The sequence below is a fragment of the Vombatus ursinus genome, unplaced genomic scaffold, assembly GCF_900497805.2.
Source record: "Vombatus ursinus unplaced genomic scaffold, bare-nosed wombat genome assembly UNPS02014786.1, whole genome shotgun sequence".
In the NCBI taxonomy this organism is placed as follows: domain Eukaryota; kingdom Metazoa; phylum Chordata; class Mammalia; order Diprotodontia; family Vombatidae; genus Vombatus; species Vombatus ursinus.
In genome coordinates this window covers 35,456,040-35,475,490 of record NW_020954564.1, presented here as the reverse complement: position 1 = coordinate 35,475,490, position 19,451 = coordinate 35,456,040, and the positions used below count along the sequence as shown (strand labels likewise).

Sequence of the window (19,451 nt, the reverse complement as noted above, 5' to 3'; positions counted from 1 at the left end):
CTACTCGTGCACTGGTCCCTCAGCATCATCAAAATTGTATTGTCTCCAGAACTAATCTTGTTTTTGTATATTTGGTCCAATACAGCTGCTTTTCTCATCTTGGTTCTCTATATTGTCATTTCTACTTCCTCCAGAACAAACTGTTAAGTTAGAGTCCAAATATAGGGGTCCCACTGTACTTATTAGAATAAACAGTTTGTTAAAATGTTTTTTTTTTTCCAAATCCTTTCTCTTTGTGATCCTCCTTCTATTTTTATCTTTGAAATGTCCACTGGATGACTTCACTTAATTGGATATCTTGCCAAGCTTTCTTTAAACTGGTTTTACCTTCCACCATTTCGCTCTACATTATGAGGTGATACTGATCATAATCATACTTCTTTCTTCTTCATAAGATTTTAAAAATCAGTTTATATTCTAACTCCATTTTGCCTTGGTTATCATCTCTCTGCTTGGAAAGTTAGTCAAATGTTTGCTGACTAAAGTATTTTCTGGGCTCTTTTAGTCTTCTTGTAGCAATTAATTTACATTGGTTAAACTTCTGGATAAAATTATTATAGTAAGTTTTATATTATGCCTGTTGTCCATTTCTAATTTATGAGCTTTAATTACTTGCTTAAATAGTTCAAGGTTAAATTGTTTCAACTGTATGCCATATATTTTCATCTAACTATTCTTTATTCTTGTTTTTACCTACGCTGATCTTAGTTCTAATGAGGTTATATATAGATAGCTGACTCAGAGATAAGACTTACATCAACAAGTCTTTTCCTGTCTGTTAAAATATAATAATCTATTTAATTCTTTATGGTGTTTTTTGTTTTTGTGCTTGCCATATCCAGTGCTTACAAATTCTTTTTGTTTTGTTTCTTTGCTTTTTTTTCACCAAAGAAAATGTTTATGATAAAGAAACGTGAACCTTCTGTATAAGCGTTTGGCCTTTTTCATTTCTTCTTCCTGAACCATGCTTTCATATATATTTCTCCCTACTTTCACTTATTTCCTCCATTGTAACAAAGGCACCTAGTATGAAGATTTATGTTGCTTTAGGTTTTGTCAAGTTCTTCATAGAATTTCTTTACCATTTTATCCTCACAGCCAATTTTGAGGCTTAAGTTTCATTTTCTGATGGTCTTTTTGCAAATATTAATCATAAGTATTGTAATATATGATGCCTAAATTTCCATTAAATAATGCCTGTCATTACTTTTGGGAATACAATAAACTCTACTCCATCAACTTCTTCCTCTTTTGCTTTTTTGCCTCTCCAAGGAGTACTCAGGAACCATCTTTTCATTTAGCTGCAACTTTGTCTATTCTTTTGATTTTGTTCATAGTTAATGCAGCTAGGTGGCACAGTGGACAGAGCATGGGGTCTGGAGTCAGGAAGAACTTAGTTCAAATCCAACCTTATAGCTGTGTGACCCTAGGCTAGTCACTTAACCCTGTGTGCCTCAGTTTCCTCATCTGTAAAATAAACTAGAGAAGGAAATGGCAAACTACTCCAATTTTTAGCCAAGAAAATCCCAAATGGGGTTACAAAGAGATGGACACAATGCAAATTACTAAACAATAAAAATGTCAAGACTGCTAATTCACTTACTCTACCAGTGTGCCCAGTGTTGGGCCTTAGACAAGGAACTCACACATCCACAGCAGGGTACTAACAGCCAAATGACTGTTTATTGAAGGTCTAAAAATTACGTGATTTTTAATACCTTTATCCCCTTTGCTACCACTCTGTCACCAATCACTGCAGAAGTGGATGGGGGGGGGGGACTACACTGGATGGAGGTTCGTTTTGTATTTTTCTTCATTTCATCTATTACCATATCCTCTCTTCCCCCAAATACCAGTTAAAAACCTATTGTTAATGCACCTTTCCATATGAAGTAGGGCGGTCCTTGGAAGACAGCCTCAATATGTTACCAAGGCCTTACCTGCACCCTTTCCAGTATGGTAAAACTACTGCAGGTTATTCTGTGTTGGCATTGGCTTCAACAACCAAAGGTTGCTGCCCTAATATGATGAGGCATCAAAGTAGGATTTTGTGCAAGATTTAATGATTTAATAAATATATATATTTTATATATATATATATATATATATATATATATAAATTACAATTTCCTTAAAGCAATCAGCCTCTAGACAGCTAAATGGTTTCATGGCTTTAAATGTCCTGTCTCTACACTGCTGATAATCCCTGGATGTTGATTACCTTTAATCGTATTTATGTCTGTGTCTTTAGGTCTGGATGCTCCTAGCCAGATAGATGTAAAAGATGTCACAGACACTACTGCTCTAATCAGCTGGTCTAAGCCCTTAGCTGAAATCGATGGCATCGAACTCTCATATGGTATCAAAGATGTTCCAGGTGACAGAACAACCATTGATCTCACTCATGATGACAACCAGTACTCCATTGGAAACCTGAAACCTGATACAGAATATGAGGTGTCCCTTATCTCTCGAAGAGGAGATATGTCAAGCAACCCAGCCAAAGAAACTTTTGTAACAGGTAACAAAAATCACCCACAACGATAGCAGATTGGACCATTGAACCTTGGTTTCTATCAGCAAAACTAAATTATTTTCTTACCCTAAGGTAAAATGAAAAGGCTAGGTTGTTAATTCCATGAAGGCAGTGCCAATGTTTTCTCTGAATCTTGTGTCCATCAATGCACTAAGTACAATATGTGGCCAAAAAATGTATGTTGAGTTGGATTTTACCTTCTTAGAGGTAACATTTTAATAACAAAATTCCTTCCCTTTCTCAGGTCTGGATGCCCCTCGGAATCTAAAACGCATCTCCCAGACTGACAATAGCATCACCTTAGAATGGAAGAATGGCAAAGCTAACATTGACAATTATCGGATCAAGTTTGCCCCCATTTCTGGAGGAGATCATGCAGAGGTCGAGGTGCCCAAGAGCAAACAGGCTACGACTAAAACCACGCTCACAGGTGAGAGCAACTCCCTGGAAAAGGCTCTACCTCAAGGAACAACAAGTTGGCTACGTGATGGAATATGGTTGCATGCTGCTTTATTCCTCAGCATTTAGTAGAGAAATAGCTGGCTCTGATTATTTGAGGTTTAAGCAGTCAAACTATCAAAGAGTTCCCAAACCTCACGTGGGGGCTGATTTCTCTATAAATCACAATAAATATTGCTATTTTTTTTAAAAATCACCTTTATTACCCAACATATCTATCCTTCCCCAATAACTCTGTGGCCTATCCCCCAAAATGAAGAATTTTAAAAGGGGGGGAAGCACAGTTAATCAAAAATCAAGGCAGTGTTCCATACCCATAGTCCCTCACCTTTGTATACAAAGGAGGGAGGCCCATTCTCATCTCTCTTCTTCAGAGCCCAGCATAGTCACAGCATTCAGTTTTGTTGTTTTTTCTCCATTTGCATTGTCATAGTCACTGGGTATATTGTTTTTGCTGGTTCTGCTAACTTCACTCTGTATTAGTTCATATAAGTTGTCTGATGTTTTTCTTTGTTCTCCACATTCATCATTTCTTACCACACAGTACCATCTCATTCTATTAATGTAGCACATTTTGCTTGGGAGATGGATATTTACTTTGTAAAACAGAATATAAGGTATTTCTTAATTATCATAGATATTGGGAAATGGCTAAATCCCCCAGGACAAACAACCTCCAGGATCTGTGATTAATCCAATGAAGGTGTCCTCTCTCCAGGTGCAGATCACATGCTCTCCATGCTTAGTGTATAATTTGTAGTCAGAAAAAGAAAAAAGAAATGTATCACCTGGTGGGCAAGCGTCTGTTGAGGACACCAGAGCAAGGATGGTCTTTCTAGAGTAGACTCACAACCTGTCACTGCACCCAGAAGCAAAGCATTTCCAGTTTAGTGTGGTCCTATTTAAAAAAACATTGTCTCTGAAGTAGAGAAAATGGAGTTCAAATCTCACCTGTCAAAGACTACCTCCACAATCTTGGGCAAGTCATATAATATAGGTCTCAATTTCCTCATCTACAAAGGTAAAGATTAGACTAGGAGGCATCTGAGGTCCCTTCCATCAACCATCAAATTCCTGTCTGTGCCACTGTGAGCCCTGCAAAGAATACTTCAGGTCTCCTTGAATTGCCTTCTGAATGCTTTCCCTCACCTCAGGCTGATTAGTGACTCTCTCCTTTCTCTCTCAGGTCTGAAGCCTGGAACTGAATATGGCATTGGAGTATCAGCAGTGAAGGATGATAAAGAAAGCAATCCCGCTACCATCAATGCTGCCACAGGTAAGGAGGGGTGGTGATGATAACCCGTACATATTTCTATAGCCCTTTAGGGTTTGGTAAGTACGCCCCTCCAAACTCTCTGTGATGCAGGTTATTGCAAATAGTTAATGCAGATATTATTATCCCTAATTTACTTGTGTGAGTAGATATCCCCAGGGAAGTGAAGAGTTTTTCCTAAGGCCTGGCATCTAGGATGTGTCAGGACTCAGACCCAAATCTTGTAACTGCAGGTCCAGCAATCCTCCCTCTGCAGATACACATTCCATCCCCTCCAAATCTTAGTAAGTATTTTTTAGTTTACTATTCATCCCCGCCCTCCACCAAAATAAATCATGTGGTAGCTAGCCCTGTGCTCCACGTTTAGCTAGGAAGGCCCCTGGACAGCAGAGAGAGCCTCTCCTGAGGCCCCCATTCTTAGAAACTGTCCAATTTGGGAGGATCGGCCCAAGCTTGTCTCCATTAGCAAAGCCTTTGAGTGCACAGAATCACCTTCACACCCCAAGGAGACATCAAAATAAAATTTCAGTGGAGGTCTATTTCCATTAAGATATGATGACATGATAGTTCACATTTATATTCAGTTTCCATTTTTTAAATGACGATCTTTCCCTAAGTAGATTATTGCCTGACTATTTAAGACAAGTAACTTTGTTTCCTTGTTTTGTTTTGTTTTTCCCTCTGTGAATCTTTAATCTGAATAAGACAATTCCTTCTCTATTAGAATGTAAGCTCATTGCAAGTAGGGATTGTTTTCATTTTTTGTGCTTGTATGCCCAGCACCTAACACAATGACTAGAGCAGAGCAGACATTTAAGAAATGTCAGCATGGTGCTTAGCACTTAGCAGGGACTTAAGAAACATCATCACAGTTCCTAGCATGTAGTAAGCACTTAACAAATGTCCACACAGTGCCTTGCACATAGTATGTACTAAATAAATGTTTTGGGCAAGCTAAGTTGCACAATGGGTAGAGTGCTAGGCCTGAAATGAGGAAGACTCATCTTGTTAAGCTTAAATCTGGCCTTAGACACTTAGTAACTCTGTGACCCTGGGCAAGTCACTTAACTCTGTTTGCCTCAGTTCCTTATTTGTAAAATGAACTGGAGAAGGAAATGGCAAGCCACTCCAGTATCTTTGCCAAGAAAACCCCAAATGGGGTCATGAAGAGTCAGACACGACTGAAAAACAAACAAATGTTTTGGGATTAATTTTTTGATTGATTGATTATCCTATTTCCCTACCTACCAGCTTAAGTACTTCTATCCAGAGAACATTGGGAGGAATAACCAATAGATGGTATGGCAAATAGATTCAACCCAAAGCAGCTTCTCAATAACAGAAGGTTTGATTAGTGCTCTTACATCTCTACTACAGATATGGATGCCCCAAAGGACCTCCAGATTTCAGAGCCTACAGGAACCACCTTGCCCCTGCTCTGGAAACGACCTCTGGCCAAGTTTGACCGCTACCGCCTGACCTACAGCTCTTCTACAGGACAGCAGAAGGAAGTCCAGTTACCAGCAGACACCACTTCTTATGTTCTCAGAGGTCTGGATCCTGGCACTGAGTATGCCATCCACCTTGTGGCTGAGAAAGGACGGCACAAGAGCAAACCAGCCCGTACGAAAGGTTCAACGGGTGAGTCATAGCAAGGTTCTGTGTAAGCCTCTCAATTCACACAAATTCTCTCCTATCTCCAAGAGCCTGAGGGTGTGCTATTTTATTAAGAGGATTTGAAAAGTTCTTTCTTCTCCATTATACAAACTCTACTGAGAGCAAACCAGTCATATTCTATACCCTTAACCTGATTTTTTTCTTTCCTTTGGTATCAATGGCTATTTAAATGAACCACTTTACATTAATTATTGCTTTCTTGTGAAATGTACTACCTCATGCTATATTTTTAATGTGTGATTTTCAAAAGTTTCTACTTAATTTTTCTTTCCTCTCCCTAGCAGCCACATATTAATTGCTCTTTAAAATTATCTTTCTCTTTTTTTAAGGAAGCCCAAGAGGTTGGTGGTAATCCTTTGGATATCTTTTTTCCTGCCTCTATTCTCATTGCAGGTTCCTTTCTTCTCTCCAAGATCATCATAACAGAGATGTATATGGTCCTAAGCCTTCTGTAACTGCCTTTTGCTTTTAATCACTCCCTCAATGGTTAAAAAGATGAGGCCAGTTTTTTTTTCTAGGCTAATCATTTCAGAACCACATTACTCCCTGCTACTGCTGACATATTTCACCAGTAATGACAAAAATATTGAAGCATATTAAATTACAAAAACCAGAGATTAGTGATTTTTATATGGAGAATGCATGTGTTCCTCCCAAGTTAGAATACACCACTAACTTCAGAGTTATAATGATAATAGGTTTTCATTTTTAATGTAATCCAGATTAGCCTTATTGAGGTCCTACTGTGCATTTAATGATGGACTAAGGGCTGTGGCAGAAGGGGTGTGTGATAGTGCCTGGTGCATAACAGGTGATCATTTAGTTATTTAGTCCCTGGACTTTCAACTTATAGCCCAATTGAGGCAGCAAGACAAACACACAACACTTATCAAGTCTTGAGTACAACATAAGACAGTACATTGTCAAAGGCAAAATATTTGGTATGAATAAGGCTAAGGAAAGTAAAAAAAAAAAAAAGCATGGTATTATAAAAGGGACATTGGATTTGACATTGGAAGACCTGGATTTAAAGTTAAGCTCTACTGTTTAGTACCTCTATGACTTTAAGCAAGTCCTTTCTGCCTATCTGTTCCACTTTCATCTCCAAAATGAGGGAGAGGGAGGACAGCTATACTAAGATAATCTCTGAGGTCCCTTCCTGCTCTGTGTTCTCTTATCCTATGATACAATAGAAGAAAATCAGTGTAGATGAATGAAATAAGAGAAGGCTCCTTGTAAGAGAAGCAACTTGAGTGTATTCTTAAAGGATGGAGAAGGTTTGAATTATCAGAAAACAGGGGATGGGCAGGTGGCTAGATCTGAAGGAGCCTACTGACAGATTTGTGTAAATTAGACTGAACATGTGTTGGCTTTTAGCATTCTTGGGCAGCATCCCACTTACTTATCTAGGGAATGATATCTGGAATTGCTTTCTAAGTATAGTTTGGCCTGTGGGAGTTTCAAGACCTTTTTCCAAGGTCATTTTTAAGTTAAAAAAGATAATAAAGGGGAGACAGTTTAGTGTAATGGAGTAAGCATAGGCTGTGGAGGCTGAGGACTTGAGTCCATATTGCAACCCTACCTTGGTGCTACCTTGCTGACCAGGGCTAGATTCCTTTACCTCCTCTGGTACTCGGTTTCCTCATTCTTATTGACTTTGGAATCAGAGGACTTGGGTTCAAAACTCACCTCTGAGGCTTACTACCCACATGATCTTGGATAAATCGCTCACCTTCCCTGGGCCTCAGTTTCCTCATCTATAAAGAATAATAATAATGATTGATGCTGATAAAGTGCCTAAGATCTGCACAATATTTTCCATATATAATTTCATTTGAACTAGATGGCCTCTGAGGTCGCTTCTAGCTGTAAATTTTTGATCCTATAAATCAATAGTCTTGAAAGTCCTTTCCAGACCAGGTAACTATCAAAATATAGTCGAGATTGAAAGACTTCAACTCAGAGACACTAAGCCTTATCTGAAGCAGGGAGAACCCCAAATTAGCCAAACACACACACATACAAACACACACACACACATACACACACACACACCCTCATATCTCCATTCTTATTTTCCTCTCTTATTTTGACACCTGCTGTGTGAGAGAGAAAGACAGTGAGAAAGAAACAGAAGTGGGAAGAGAAAGGAAGAAAGGTGCAGAGGGAGAGAGGGAGATAGAATGCATGTCTCTGTAGGCCCAGAATTAAACGTGACACAGCTTGTTGTTTTAACTGGTTCCTTCCTCCCTTTCCAGCCTTCCTAGTCCCCATACTTCTTCTTACTCCAGTCCACCTTAGTCTCCTCCACAGAGTCTGAGTCACCGACACTGACCTCCTTACTGTGCCTCTGACAAGACACTCTATCTTCCAGCTCTGAGCATCTTCCCTGGCTGTCCCCCACACCTGGAACTCTCTCCCTCCTCATTTCTATCTCCTAGCTTTCCTGGTTTCCTTCAAGTCTCAGCTGAAAATCCACCTTCTACAAGAACCCTTTCCCTGTTCTGGGTTTTTTTTTTGTTTGTTTGGTTGGTTGGTTGGTTTTTGTTTTTTTATTTGTCTATCCCCACTCCCCCAGTAGACATAAACTTCTTGAGAGCAGGGATTGTTTTATGCCTTTCTTTGTATCCTCAGTACTTAGCACAGTGCCTAGAACTTACCAGACATTTAATAAACGCTGACTGACTGTGCAAAAATACTAAGCCCCATCAGTTCTCCATCCTCACCAGAGAAGACCCTAGACCTCAGCAGAGCCAGGAGAAGAGGCTTGTTGAATAGGAACATATGATGGATGCCTGAAGTCACTCTCTATTCATTTCCTAGTGGCACTCTTACTTTTAGCCAGCTTTTTAAAATCCTGAAGGCACTATTTTAATATAGTACTTTCATTCACACAGTAATTCATCATTATTCGTTTAAAAGGAATCAAGATGTCTATTTTGATATATTAATTAATCATCCTTCAGGGCAGAAGGAAAGTTCAAGTCCCTTTCACATCTGGAATGCTCCTTCCCGACCATAATTTTTCAGCGACTTGACTCTTAAATTCAGGCTTGCTATAACAGATCGCTTTCCATTATTTAGAGTATGGTAGAAGTTTTGGCTAAGAGCCTTTTCTATTACCCTGTTTCCCCTTCCCTTTCAGAGCACACTGCTAATGATTTGGGCTGTGATTTTACTGATCAATGAACCTGACTAAAAAAGTGAGAAGAAAAAATAATAATCCACAGCATCCACTTTTTCCCTTTGGAAACCTATTAAAAAGCTGATTTATTTTTCTATTAAGTATGAATAAAGGAAACCTCAAGATAACTCCAAATTCCATTTTAATCAATAGTTCCAACCCCATTTCCTCCCAGACCTTTTGGCACACTTGCCAAAAAGGAGACAAGGTGTCTATACTTATCTGAGCCTCTCATCACCTTGCTGGTAGGCTTAAGGTGTTCAGAGGAGTGGGTATGAGATGGGCAGAAATCAATGAATATTTCTTGAACACAGGCAAGGTGCTTTAGTGAATACAAAAGTAGAAGATGATATGCTCCCTAACCTATAAAAGCATACAGGAGGATGAAGGTGAAAAAATGAGAAAAGTGGGGAGAAATAAAATGATAAGTCAAGAGAAGGAAAAAGAAAATGAAGAGAAAAAAGGAAAAGATGAGAAAAGATAAAGATAGTATACAATAGTCATAGAAAGAGTATGAGATTTTGCAGTCCAGAGAGACCTAAGTTCCCTTCTACACCTTCACTCCCTTCCACACCTGCATATGTGACCTTGGGCAAAATATGTTATCTTACTGAACCCAAGTTTCCTCAGCTGTAAAATGGGACAATAATAGCAGCATTATCTCCTTCATAGGATTATTGTGAGACTCAGATTCGGGGAGAAGGAATATGTGTAAAGTGTTTTGCAAGCCTTTAAGCTCCATATAAAGGTTTGTTATTATCATTATTATTATTATTATTATTATTATTAGGCAGGAAAAGATAAAATAGCAAAAGATTTGGATAGTTTACCCAAAAAAGTAAATAATCAGTAGTTGACTATAAATACCTTGACAGTAGAATTGTTTCTCCTGATTTCAGTGTTCTGGGGTAGCAAGTTTCTAAGCTGAGAAATAACACACCTGTCCATGTAACTGTGAATTGCTTTATTAATTTGATGAAATGATTACATCAAGACAATCTGGTCTGGGTGTGATCCATGAACTCTAAAACCAATAGTGAACTGACACTCTGACAAAGGAAGCATGAGTCAAAGGACCTCCTTTACCTAGGCATGCCTGATCAATTTCAATTTAGCAAGCATTCAATAAGAACCTACTATGTGCTAGGCACTATGGTAGGTTCCAGGAACGCAATGACAAAATGGTCCCTGTCCTCAAGGAAATAACATTGTCCTAGAGAAAAATAACCTATGCACTGAGAGTCAATAAAAGCAAACTCAAAGTAAATTAGGGAAATGGAGTTTGTTGCCATTGCTCAGTCATATCCGTTTCTCCATGACCCCATTTTGAGATTTTCTTGGCAAAGATACTGGAGTGGTTTGCCATTTCCTTCTCCAGCTCATTTTACAGATGAGGAACTGAGACAGACAGGGTTAATTGACTTGCCCAGTGTGACATAGCTAATAAGTGTCTGAGGCCAGATTTGAACTCAGAAAGAGGAGTCTTCATGATTCTAAGCCCAGCAATCTATCCACTACATCACCTAGGGAAATGGAGTGGGAAACACTGAAAACTACAGGACTCATGTTACTGATCTGAGCCTCATGTTAGAAAGAGCCTTGGAACTGGGCTTTGAAGCAATGTAGGAATTTCCATAGGCAGAGGCAAGGAGAGAGAGAGCATTCCAAGCAGGAAGGACAGCCTGTGCCCATACAGAACATGCCCTCTCAAGTTCAAGTTTTCCTGTCCCCCTACCATGTCTTTGTTGTCAAAATCACTCTCAGCTACTTGAAAAGATAGGGAAGGACAATATTTATTTCTGAATATGTCTGAAACAGCTTACAATAGAAACCAACACAACTAATCCGTCCACTAGCAATGGAGGAGTTCAAGGTGGCAGGTCATACCCAGAGCTCAGTTATGTTCCTTAGCCAGGAATTTTTCACACTCTGGAGTCTTCTCTGACAAGCATAACATCAACCTTGCTGGAGGAAGATGGTAGTAATGGATGATATCTACAAATAAAGCAGTAGACAGAGAAGAAACACTTTGTCAGCATCCACCCTTTGGATACATGGTTCTGCCATGACATCCCAGCAATTTTTATAGGCACTGCAATGGGTTGCCTCCATCACCAAAACAGAAAGTCAGTCAGTCAACAAATATTTATTAAGTGCCTACTATGTGCTAGCCACTGTGCTAAGCACACTAGAGATATAAAGAAAAGCTCTCATATTCTGGTGGGGGAGACAACATGCAAACAACTATGTACAAACAAGCTATAGATGGGACAAATTGGAAATGATCTCAGAGGAAAAGCATTAGAATTAAGAGGAATCAGGAAAGATTTCTTGTAGAAGGTAGAATTTTAGCTGAGATTTTGGAGGAAATCAAAGGAAGCCAAAAGGAATAGGTGAGGAGGGAGAGAATTCTGGATGTGGGGGTCTGTCCATTATGATAATGCCTAAAGGAGGGAGATGAATGTTTTGTTCTAAGAACAGCACAGAAGTCAGTATCATTGGGTTGCGGGGATATAAAACCTAAGATAACTAGAAAGGGAGAGGGGCCAGGGTTAGCTTATAAAACTTTGAATGCCAGAGGATTTTATATTTTATCCTACAGGTGAAAGGGAGCTACTAAAATTTATTAAGTGGGGGTGCTTTTTTTGCCCATACCAAGATTAAAGGATGCCCAACTAGTATAGACCACCGAAACTATTCTGCTCTATTACTCCTCTGACTCTTTTTGGGGCTGGGTAAAATAGTAGGGGAGGGCAACAGACTGAAGTCCTTCTTCCTCCCAGTTCATTTTCTCAGTGCTCCTTCTGCCCCCCAGAGTCTCATAAGAGAAAGAAGTCAAGGTGGTCTAATCTACCCTCTGAACTTTAGTAGGCCTTAGGAATTCTCAAGAGCTCTCCCTCTTGCTGAACACTATTATTGTCCACTGAAAGTGATCCTTTTATAAGATCATAATATGATAAGATCATAATATGATAAGATCATAGAGTTGAAGCTGTAAGGGACCTCAGAAGTTTTCTAGTCCAACCCCCTAATTTTATAGATGAGGAAACCGAGGTAACAGAGAGATTAAATGACTTACCAAGAATCAGACAGGCATGAAGTGTCTGAGGTAGATTATGAACTCAGATCTAAGTTTTCTTTCTCTCTATTTATTTTTGATTGACTTATTTATGATGGACTGTTAAGATTTTCTTTCTTTAAAAAAATTATTGATATCCTTTGTTTTTAACATCACTGTCATTCCTCCTATTTCTCTCCCCCTTTCCCATTCAGAGAACCATTCCTTATAATAAAAAATAAAAAAAGAAAGAGGAGGAGGAAACTAGTTCAGTAAAATTAGCCAACACATTAATCAAGGTGCATTGGTACATTCCCATATCTCTTCTTCAGAGGCAACTTTGGGAATTTCCACTCCCTAGCATCAGTCTTCCTTTTGTAGATGTTGATGTTGTTCTTTCCATTTACATTGTTGAAGTCATTGTGTATATTGTTTTCCTGGTCCTATTTCTTATACTTTGCCTCATTTCCTACAGGTGTTTCCATGTCCCCCTGTGTTTTTCAAATTCACTCCTCACAGTGCAGGGATACTATCCTTTCTTTCATTAGCTGAGAGAAAGTTGGTTCTTCTCAGCCAGCCAGCCATTGATGAGGGAAGAGAAGTTAAAGTCAGTTCTCACAATTAAGGGAGAGTTCTTAAGAATGGTTCTATTAAGACTATAGATTCCCTAAAGGGCAAATGTAGCATCATAGAACTTAGACCTCTCACCCCAACCCATATTGCCCATAGTATAAAGTAATACAAAACTATAGAAAAACCTTTCAGGAAAGTCCCCAAGAAAGGCCCTTTTCATTGAGAAATGCCTAACAGTCCATTGTCAAAGGACCATACAACACAATAGAAACATTTTGCCCAGAGGGTAGGAAGCACACAGATATGTGATTCATGATTGGAATGTTGATACCCTAGACATGTTTGTCTTTCCCCCATCCAGGGTATTATCTGTTGCTCATTATCATTGGGCTGGACATCACTCTGTTAGTTACCTCAATGTTATCTGCCGTTTTATTTAAATTACCCATCTTGCCATCTCTCCCTTTCTGTACTACTTCTTCTTAGTTCTTTTTTATTTATTCATCTCATTTTACTATGCTTTTATTTACTCTTCTATACATTTCACCCTTTCCTCTGCCATTTGATCCATTGGCCTTTCCAGCACCTCATCCTACTTGTTTGTACCTTCTCAACCATGACTGCTACATAATGGAGTTCTTCAGGCTGGTACGTGATGAGTTACCTAACCATTTTTATTGTTCTGAAAGGTCAATGATAGGGTGGCTTCCAAACCATTAAGTCATTGCCAAGCACAAATTACCTACTTCTGAGAAGGCCCAAAATAATAGACGGGCACAAGAAACAGATAAATTACAGTTCTCACTAACACTAAATGACTTTTCATAATATTTATACCAGTCTTTGTCTTGTTTTTTGTTTGTTTTGAAAATTGCAAGGATTCTGCTGTTATATAAAACCATAGGATTTAGAGTGGGAAAAAGGAACCTGGAAATCAAATAGTCTGATATCCTTATTTTAATAGTCAGGTTTATTTGGGGTTTCTATCTGGAGTTCCTTTTGAGATAATCTATGTGGCAAAAAACATAAGTCTCAGTTTTTTAGGGTTAGGGGAATAGAATTTAAACATAAACTTACACAGTGTTCTTAGGGCAGGTAATATAACTAATAGGTTGAATTCTTTCTGTGGTTTTGCCTCCATTTCTTCATCTTTCTGTCTTAGTTTCTTTGTCATTATGTACCTGTCTGTTGGTCTTTCTGTTTCTTTCTGTCTATTTTGCTCTCTCTCTATTCGCCTCTGTCTCTGTCTCTCTCCCTGTTTATGTTTCTATCTCTCCATCTATCTCTTGGTCTTTCTCAAGGTCTCTTTCTGCTCCCCATCGATTTATATATAAAAAAGAGAAGTTCACAAGTTTTAAGGAAATCATGTTACTATCATTAAGATTTACTGAATAGCAAACATTGATTGAGTCACAATGGCAAACCACACAGTTCCCTCAAAGCCCTTTCAACTTTGTCAGATCTGTTAGAGCTTGCACTTCACCAGAATAATCTTAGCAAAACTAGAGCTGCCTTTATACTAAAAGGAAGCTTTTATTATTTTGTAGATTCCACAAAATATCAAAACAGCCAAAGGAAAGTCTCTAGCACATTGAGTAAATCTGTTTTTTTGGCGGATTTACAGAAGGAAATGATCAAGCATTACACAGACTAAGAAGGAAGGGAAGAGGCATGCCTTGGTGGCAAGAGTGCCCATACCCATGAAATCCTGTAGTTACTGTAGAATGGTATGTCATGAGAAGTAAATCCTTATACTCTACTCATTCATATTAAGGGAGACTTGGGCATGACTACACAAGGCAATTTGGATATGGAAAAGTGACAGTAAGAAAGACATTGTCCACCAGGGATAGAAATGTCCAACTTCCCTAGCTTACTTTTCCACTAATCTCTTCAGGGACGGAGATGTTTACCTGCCTAGTACCAAAGAGATCTATTCAAATAAGTAAAATTCCTTTAGCAGGTACCAAATCCATTACTGAGAACTAAGTCTTAAAATGCAAATGCTGCCAGGAAGGAGACCACACTGACTTCAGTTATCTAACACTTATTAAGCTCCTAGTATGGTCAATATTTAATACTGGGATCTAGGGAAGATAAAAAAAAATAAATGACCTGGTCCTTGCCCCAGGAGACTTTACCCTAAATTCACACAAATTTATGGATGATTCATTGGCTTTAAGGGGTGGTAGGGACCTATGAGATCATCTACTCTAGCATCCTTATTTTCCAAATGAGTAAACTGAAGTCCAGGAAGTTTTGGGGGCTTGCCTAAAGTCAAAGAGCCAGCAACCAACAAAACCTAGTTTCAAACCCAGTTCTTCTGACTTCTAAATCCAGTGTTCTTCCCTCTAGTCCACACTGCTCTTGACTCACTCCTGAGATCAGGTTTAGTTAGGGGACAGATTGGAAGAGAGTATGGAAGAAACTAAAATTAGGAGTGGAACAGGAGGACTCATACTTAGCTAGTTCACAATTTCGCATGAAACCATCCCTACTCTGATTTTTATTTGACCCAGGGACTTTCTCACACTATTGAAAGCAGCATATAATCATAGAGAGACATGGAACCAAGAGTCAAAAGTATACATTTCACATTATAAATATTATAAAGTGAGCATTGCTGCCTGTGACAGCTACAGAGTCTGCCCATTCCAGTGGTCCCCAGGGAGGCTTAAGGACCACTATCTCTCCTCTTTTTCTTTTCTCCCTTTCAAACTAAATGGCATCATTCATACTGGGGATTTCATAATGATGTATTCAGTTGGTATAGTGGATAAAGTGTTGTCCATGGAGTCAAGAAAGTCTGAGATCAGAATCCTGCCTGATACTTGCTAGCTGTGTGATCTTAGGCAAGTCACATAATGTCTCATAGCCTCAGTTTTCCCACCTATAAAATGGGGATAATAATAGCATCTACCTCACATGGCTGTTATGAGGATCAAATGAGATAAGATATATAAAATGCAAACATTAAATTGCAATGTAAATGTTGTTATTATTATTATTATTAGTGTTCATTTCTGCACAGAGACTGGTGGAGGGCTAACTTTTAGCTGTATTGTGTACATTAGGGATAAGGAGGGAGAGTAAAGGTGAAAAAACTGGAAAGAGTAGAATTATGTTTCTATATTAAGCATGCATGTCCCTGCATAGAAAGAGGTAATGTAATGAAGAGCTGGTTAGTCTCATCTAACTGTAGCAAAGACCTCTGCCCAACCCATCCCCCAGTTAGGTCAAAATCAGAACTACAAAATACAGAAAGGTGGCTTTACTTCTTTCAAAGTAGGCACTTTAATTAAAATTGTTGTTTTTACTTGTTGAAGGCTCAGAGCCCTAATAAATGCTTATTGAATTGAATTAGATAAGACTCATTTGTAATTAGCAGAAAATTTGGGCCTGAAAAAAATATGTGGTAGTCTTCTTTTTAAAATATTCTCTTGGATGATTTAAAGGTGCCTCCTCCAATCTTGTTTACATTATAAATTTCCTTAGCAAGCCCTGTCTTCGTAGGTGGCACACTCTCTTGAGCTCTGTATGTGGAAAATGATCACTCCGTTAGTGGATTCTGAGTTAATGAGGTCTTAGAATGATACTTCCTGCCAGTGTGTTTCCCAGGTAAACAAAAATGGAACATTAAGGCTAAGACACACTAAACAGGCTGTTTTTCTGTGCCTAAGACCCCACTGTAAGCTAGTAGGAGACCTTACTGGTTGTTCTATGGCAAAAAGGTCCCCTTTCTTCCCTCAGTTTGCTTAATACTCAGCCCTCATCTCAACAGCAATGTGGAGCAAGTGGTCCAAGCTGGGCATAGTTCTTATTTGTCTGAAACTCAAATGCTCATAAAAATCCTCAGGAAAAGGGACAGCATGAGGTAGAGACATTGTGGACGATAGGAAAGGAAAGAAAGGGATTCAAAAACCTGATGGCTTCAAAATATAGAAGAAAATATAATAGAACAAATTCCTGGCAAAATAGGAAGGACCCCATGCTTGAGCTGAGAAAAAGACATTTGCCAAAACACGAAAAGTCCAGAGCTTTTGTTGTTTTAGATTAATAATGCTTTAACTTTTAAAGGATTTATTCATTTCTTGACGAAGCCACTAAGAGTCAAAATGGTTAGAAAGTTGGACTTGGAATTAGGAAGACCTGAGTTCAAATACACCCTCAGCCACTTACTAATTGTGTAACTATGTGTAAATCACTTAATCTCTTTCAGCTGGTTTCCTTGGCTCTAAAAAGTGATTAATAATAACACCTACCTTGAAGGAGTGTAAGGAGGTTCAAATGAGATAGCATATATAAGGCCATGCAAATTTTAAAGTGTTATAGAAATGCTAGCTATTAAATCCAACTTCAGACACCTACTCTAGCTGTGTGATCCTGGGCAAGTCACTTAACCTCTTCTTGCCTCAGTACAATAGTACCTCCTTGCCAGGGTTGTTGTGAGGATCAAATTAAACAATAATTGTAAAGCACTTAGCACAGTGCCTGGCATATACTAAGCACTATAGAAATGTTAGTTATTATTATTTTTATTATTATTATCATTATTATCCTCACAGTAATAGATTGCAACCCTCCTATGCCATATTAGAGATCTCTATAAATCACCATGCCCTAAAAAATATCCTTGATAAGTTAGTGGCTACGCTTCTGGGAATCAGCCTTTCTCAAGATTGGTTCTTGAAGAATAGATATGCCTCTGTGAGCCAGGAAGTTTAGGCCTTCTAGCTTGAGAGGATTTGGCCAAGCTTGTACTCCTTTGGCATTGGCTTTGAAAACCCAGAGTCACTTGCATACCAATGAGGCACTGTGTCTTTAGGGTAACTATGCCTAGAAAATATTCTAAATTTTCAATACTCATGGAAAGATATCATGGCCTACAAAATAAGCATTCAAATGTTCATGTTCCCAACCCAAAATCTGCAGTTTCACCTAAATATTTTTCCCCTTTCAAGGCATAGAGAAACAAAAATAACACACACATAGGCAGAAAAGTTAGGTTAGATTGATCAATTCACTCATACAGTTGAAATAGTTTCATATGGGAAAGTACCCACAGTATTCTGTTTTCTGATTTCTCTACTTCAAGATGCCTTTGTTAATTGTTTAACTGCCTGACTTTCTGTCCTTGTTCAGAGGAGGCACCAGAGTTCGGAAACCTTGCCGTGACAGATGTTAGCTGGGATACCTTCAAACTCAACTGGATGGCAGCAGATGGGGCTTATGACAACTTTGTCATTCAGGTGCAGGGGACTAACAAGTTGGAAGTGGTTCAGAATCTCACAGTGTCTGGCAGCCTGAGAGCTGTGAATATCACAGGCCTCCAAGCTGCCACCCCTTATAGAATCACCATCTATGGCGTGATTCAGGCCTACAGAACAAGTCCCCTTACTGCTGAAACCTCTACAGGTACTTTTTTATTTATCAACCCAACCTATTTAGTCCTTCTCTTTTTTGACAAGTGTATCTCTGGCAACTTCCATCTAAGAACTATCCAAAGTTCTATCTAAGAACTCAGATAGGTTAATCAGATGGGACCAATATTGAAATTGTGGCTTCTTCACCAATCCCCCAACCCTTAAGGATATAAAACACTCAGTAATTTACTGTCTTCTTTGTAGAGGGAGTTATGATATTAAATTTACACATGTCATTGCAATAAAGAGTAGTTCCCTCTAGCTAGGAAACCAATTGCTCATCTCAATCCTCACCCAACTTGTTACATTGCTAAACTCTTTTTAGGAAGCCATGACATGAAAGTTTATCACCAAAGGCAAACAAAATAATTGCAATGAATTGTGTTTCCCTGAATGTAATATTAAAGACCTCCTTGAATGGATCAGATCATGTTCACTTCTGGTTAGCAATTTGAGTACTAAGCTAACTATCTGTTTTTCTTCAGAAGAAACCCCCAAGCTGGCGGAGTTAACCATGACAGAGGTTAGCTGGGATTCTCTCAGACTCAACTGGACCACCACTGATGGAGACTATGAGAACTTTGTCATTCAGGTGCAAGAGGCTAACCAGAATCTTACCATCCCAGGAGGACTGAGATCTGTGCATGTGACTGGGCTCACACCTGCCACCCTTTATAGAATCACCATCCATGGGGTGATTCGGGGCTTTAGCACACACCCTCTTTCTATTCAAGCCACCACAGGTATCCAGGACTCACTCACTAATCCACTTAACATTCTTTGCTTTTATTTTTAAAGGACAACCCCTGACTTGGGATTATGTGGACCTGAAGGGCCTCTGAACTGTGCTCCACATCTTTGAGTTATGCCCAAAATTGAGTGACCTTCAGTGAATTATCTCTGCTTTCTCTCCCCTTTCTAATGTTACCTTATTTGGAGAATTTAGGATAGAGTCATAATTATCAGTAACTTACTATAAAATTACATATGTTCATCCTCCTCTTCAAAAATGGGGCGGCTTTCTCCTTCGAGGCATGACTCAAGATCAGTCTCAAAGGGGAGGGGTTTAAGACAATTTCTAATTTAAGGAGAAAGCCTTCAGGGGGTTCTAAGAGCAGGGAGGTGAGACCGAAGCAACAAAAACACAAAAGTCTGCACTATTTCTCTATCCAGAATGGGAGTTGCAAGCAAATCATAAAAGTCTTTCAATTCCAATTGTTGGTAAGAAAGCAGGATCTTTTAATGTCAGCATTTACAGAGTGCTTAAA

At 38.9% G+C, this 19,451-nt stretch overlaps 1 protein-coding gene across 5 annotated transcripts in view; it reads left to right on the top strand.

Moving 5' to 3' along the window:
* The window catches only part of LOC114047318 (tenascin-like), a 114,044-nt gene that overhangs the window by 50,162 nt on the left and 44,431 nt on the right, over nucleotides 1-19,451 (top strand). For 4 of the 5 annotated variants that reach the window (XM_027868091.1, XM_027868094.1, XM_027868095.1 and 1 more), the window contains exons 7-12: nucleotides 2,252-2,521; nucleotides 2,781-2,966; nucleotides 4,182-4,271; nucleotides 5,646-5,909; nucleotides 17,903-18,175; nucleotides 18,669-18,926. In XM_027868091.1, the coding sequence (XP_027723892.1) occupies nucleotides 2,252-2,521; nucleotides 2,781-2,966; nucleotides 4,182-4,271; nucleotides 5,646-5,909; nucleotides 17,903-18,175; nucleotides 18,669-18,926 (1,341 nt within the window). The remainder of the gene's footprint in view (nucleotides 1-2,251; nucleotides 2,522-2,780; nucleotides 2,967-4,181; nucleotides 4,272-5,645; nucleotides 5,910-17,902; nucleotides 18,176-18,668; nucleotides 18,927-19,451) is intronic. The other variant, XM_027868092.1, reaches the window with a different exon arrangement.